Here is a 4,142-nt window from a genome sequence, read left to right on the forward strand (position 1 = left end):
GATACCAATTTGTCATGATCCAAAATCCCCTAAGCCGTAATGTCACGACCCAATACGTGAGTCGAGCAGGAACCAAGCTAACCCTCATGGGGGGCGAACCCTTCCCTTATTTAATATTCATTTTAGGCATATTAATAAGAAACATAAATATAGAAGCAGTCTCAATATATATAAATAACTACTAAGTGCGGAATAATACTTCAAATGCCCTAAAATCTAGTATAAATACAGTACAAGAGCCACTAAATATACATAAGTCTGGAAATGTCAAATAACAAAGTCTATAATACTGTCTTAGAACAATGGATAGATATCCTAAAGAAGAGTTTTCTGGGATACTGATCAGGAACATGGCTCACCCTGGAAACTCGTACTAAAAGCCTCAGGAAGATCCCTCACGAGGTGCTGAAGTGGAACCTGTAGCAAACTCGGCACTCAAAAAAGAGTGCAGCAAGGTAGAATCAGCACAAACACTATGTACTGGTAGGTATCATAGGCCGATAACAATGAGTTCACATACATGAAGAAAGAATCAACAAGTAGATATGTGAGCAAACAAGTACGTTAACAAACCGATCAACAATGAAATCATCCCAATATTAATACCAACACAACTCAAATAATGAATAACGGATGTAAGGGTGAATGCATATATAATGCAATGCAAACCTCAAACTTGTACACACATGCTACAGGCGAAAACCTCCACGTCTAGATAGTCATGACCTATGAGGGACCCGCAAAGTCCATGTACCCACTCATCCCGACAAGACCTCAGGCAGTGAGTACATCAAACTCTACTCCAGTAACAACCTCGAATCATGAATTCTCATCTTTTTCATATACAATCCGAAAAAACCCTCGGACGTGCCTTTGTCTAACTTGTCATCTTCAATACCAAGTCATAGTTCATATCAATGCATCATATGAAATGAGAGTGTATGCAATGCAAGATATCATAATCAACAACAAATCGAAATCAAAGTCTCATTCGTGCCTTATCATAAGCACACATCATAGTTCAAGCCTAATCTTATGATTCTCTCCCTGTTCGATGATAAGTCGCATGAGAAAAGAGAGATAAATACATATGTGAGTCACATCATAACAAAAGGGCGACAAGCCCAAATCACACAATAAGGCGACAAGTCGACAACCATCAACGACCAACCTAATAGAATTCCATCCCAATTTCATACCTGAAGGCCTAGCATGCTTTTCCCATCAATAACTAACTCTTATATATGCTTCACTAATTGGAGTCTAATCGAAAGGTAAACTGTAACCTACCTCGATGCCAAGCGGGTGCCACCAACTATCCAACTTGAGCTTTGCCCTTCTGAAGAACTTTCGATCAAAGTCTATTCAACAACGCATTCTGTATAAGAAATAGAGACTAATGATATCAATAAAGCTATAGTACTAATCGAATCGAAAACAACAAAAGAGGAAAATCGAGCCCACAAGGGCAAAATAGGAATTTAGGTAAAAATCAGTTAATCCAAACTTAGGAGGTCCAATACCATCCCTTAATTGCTAAATAGACTCAAAAAATCATCATTTTCAACTCTTAATCAAAAACCCCCAAATTAGGAAGGAACCCTAACTTTCCAAATTATAAACCATGAAATATAGAATGATTCAACTTAGTATCTACTCAACCTAAGAATTCATGACTAGGTTTAACAAGATTTATCAACAAACCCCAATTTTATAGCATAAGATATCAAGATGGCAAACTTAGAGTCTCAACTTACTTTCCATACTAACCCCTTTAATTAATAATGAATTCTAACTTAGGAAGTAAATAAACATAAAACAAGGCTAAATGAACTTACTCCAGGATGATACAACTCCAATTTCTCTTCAAATCCCCTCTAGAATCTCTTAGGGTTTCAATTTGGTGAATGAATGAAGAATGGTTTGAATTGGGAAATAAATGGGGAATCTGTTCAGCGATCCCTACTTCCGCAATCAAGGTTCCGCTTTCGTGCTCCCGCCTCGGCGGATGACCGTCGACTGAGGCAAGTTTCATTAAATGAGTTAGCTTTTGCGTCTGTGGGCCAAGTCCCGCATGGTCGGACCCACAGAGGCTGATATACCTCCCACAGAGGCAGGACACCTGGAAACTAGAAAATCTGGTTTTCACTAAGTTTCACCCAAAATCCCGACATCCAGCTGAGACCTCCCAGCCATAAATTAAGCATGCAGACACAAGTAAAAACACGCTACGAACTCACCTGTGGCTTCAAAATTCCCAACGGACGTCACCTCGACTCGGTCAACCCCCAAATGACCAAAACTAAGTTTCCAACCCAAGGTACAAAATTCTCCCAAATGACTGGGTTACCGAACCAAACATCCTACCAAGTCAGAATCGACCCTCCAAACCTCATGGAATTGATGGAATTCTGAAAAATGTCTATTTACCTAAAAGTCAACTATTGGTCAAACATTTTTCACATTAAGGTCGTAACTTCCTCAAATCCTATCAAATCTCGCCCGATGACCTCGAGAACCATGTCGCCCATCCACGCGGGTCAATTCACGTTAACGGAGCTAGGGAAAGGTTCAACGGGGGTAAAAAGGTCAAAAAGATCGTAACTATCAAACAAATCGTTAAATCAGATGCCTAGCTCTGGTTATAAAAGAAGGAACTGAGAAGAAGGTATCTGCAACAACTAGTTTATTTACGGGACAAATTATGATGTTCATATCGATCTATTATGTGCCTCTGCATCTAGCATTAGGTAGGCCTTATTCAATAACTGTCCTAGCTCTACCATATCGTTTGTTTCATTTCTTCTGGAACAATTACAAACACTTTTTTGATTATTTAAACAACCATTAGTCCTTGAATGGAGAAGAAAGAAAATGAAGGGATTGTACCTGAAGAAAATGAAGGGATTGTACCTGAATCGGTGAAAAGCTAGGGGTATCTCTCTCGCATATCGGCCTCGGTCTCCCAAGTAGCCTTCTTAACTGGATGATATAAGAACCATCTGAATGGTACTTCTTCAACATGGAAACATGGAATACTAGATGAACACCCGAAAGACCTGGTTGCAAAAACAACTCATAAGCCACCTCACCAACACGATGAAGAATCTCAAAGGGACCAATAAACCTCCGTCTCAACTTACCCTACTTCCCAAATCGCGTCACACCATTCATGGGTGAAACCTTCAACAGAACCTGCTCGCCAACCATAAACTCTAGATCACGAACTTTCCGATCTTCATACTCTTTTTGCCTACTCTGAGCTGCCAAAAGCTTTTTCTGAATCAGTTTCACCTTGTCCAAGAATTCTCTCAACAAATCCGTACACCAAGGCCTCACCTTGAAAGCATCAAACCACCCAATGGCGCCATGTCTTACCATATAAAGCCTCGAATGGTGCCATGTTGATACTCGAGTGATAAATACTGTTGTACATAAACTCTGATAATGGTAAGAACTGGTCCTAATGACTACCAACGTCGATAACACAAGCCCTTAACATGTCCTCAAGCACCTGAATAGTCCTCTCGGACAAACCATCTGTCTGTTGATGAAACACGGTGCTAAGATCTAACTGAGTAACCAACTCCTGCGGCAATGTCCTCTAGAAATGAGAAGTAAACTGAGTGCCTCTATCTAAAACGATGGAAATAGGCACCCCATGCAATTGGACAATCTCTCTAATGTAAATTTGTGCCAACTTCTTTGCATTGTAAGTCATCTGAATTGGAATAACCCAAATCGAATTGAACGTACCTAAGGTCTTCGGAAGACTAACAATAAAATCCATAGCAATCCTCTCCCATTTCCATTCAGAAATGGGTATCCTCTGAAGCACACCACCTGGTCTCTGGTGCTCATGTTTAATTTGCTGGCAATTCAAACACAGAGAAACAAAATTCGTGATGTCCCTCTTCATCCTACTCCATAGTGCTGCCTCAACATCGATGAACACAATCATGAACGAATCCAAATATGGTTTGAACATCCAATTCATAAATGCCGCGAGGCCATTGGTAAGCCCGAACGACATAACCAGAAACTCATAATGACCATAACGGGTCCTGAAGGCTGTCTTCCGAATATCCTTCGCTCGGATCTTCAACTGATGGTACCATGACCTCAAGTCAATCTTAAAGAAG

The 4,142-nt window shown here is 40.2% G+C and overlaps 1 protein-coding gene across 1 annotated transcript; it reads right to left on the reverse strand.

Moving 5' to 3' along the window:
• Window positions 1–342: 342 nt before the first annotated feature.
• LOC132631087 (uncharacterized) lies at window positions 343–3,381 on the reverse strand. Its single transcript, XM_060346687.1, has 3 exons — window positions 3,168–3,381; window positions 2,914–3,059; window positions 343–417 (listed from the first exon to the last, which is right to left on the reverse strand). The coding sequence occupies exons 1-3, from the start codon at window positions 3,379–3,381 to the stop codon at window positions 343–345; spliced, it is 435 nt and encodes a 144-aa protein (XP_060202670.1).
• Window positions 3,382–4,142: the final 761 nt, after the last annotated feature.

This window comes from Lycium barbarum, chromosome 3 (genome assembly GCF_019175385.1).
Source record: "Lycium barbarum isolate Lr01 chromosome 3, ASM1917538v2, whole genome shotgun sequence".
Taxonomy (NCBI): domain Eukaryota; kingdom Viridiplantae; phylum Streptophyta; class Magnoliopsida; order Solanales; family Solanaceae; genus Lycium; species Lycium barbarum.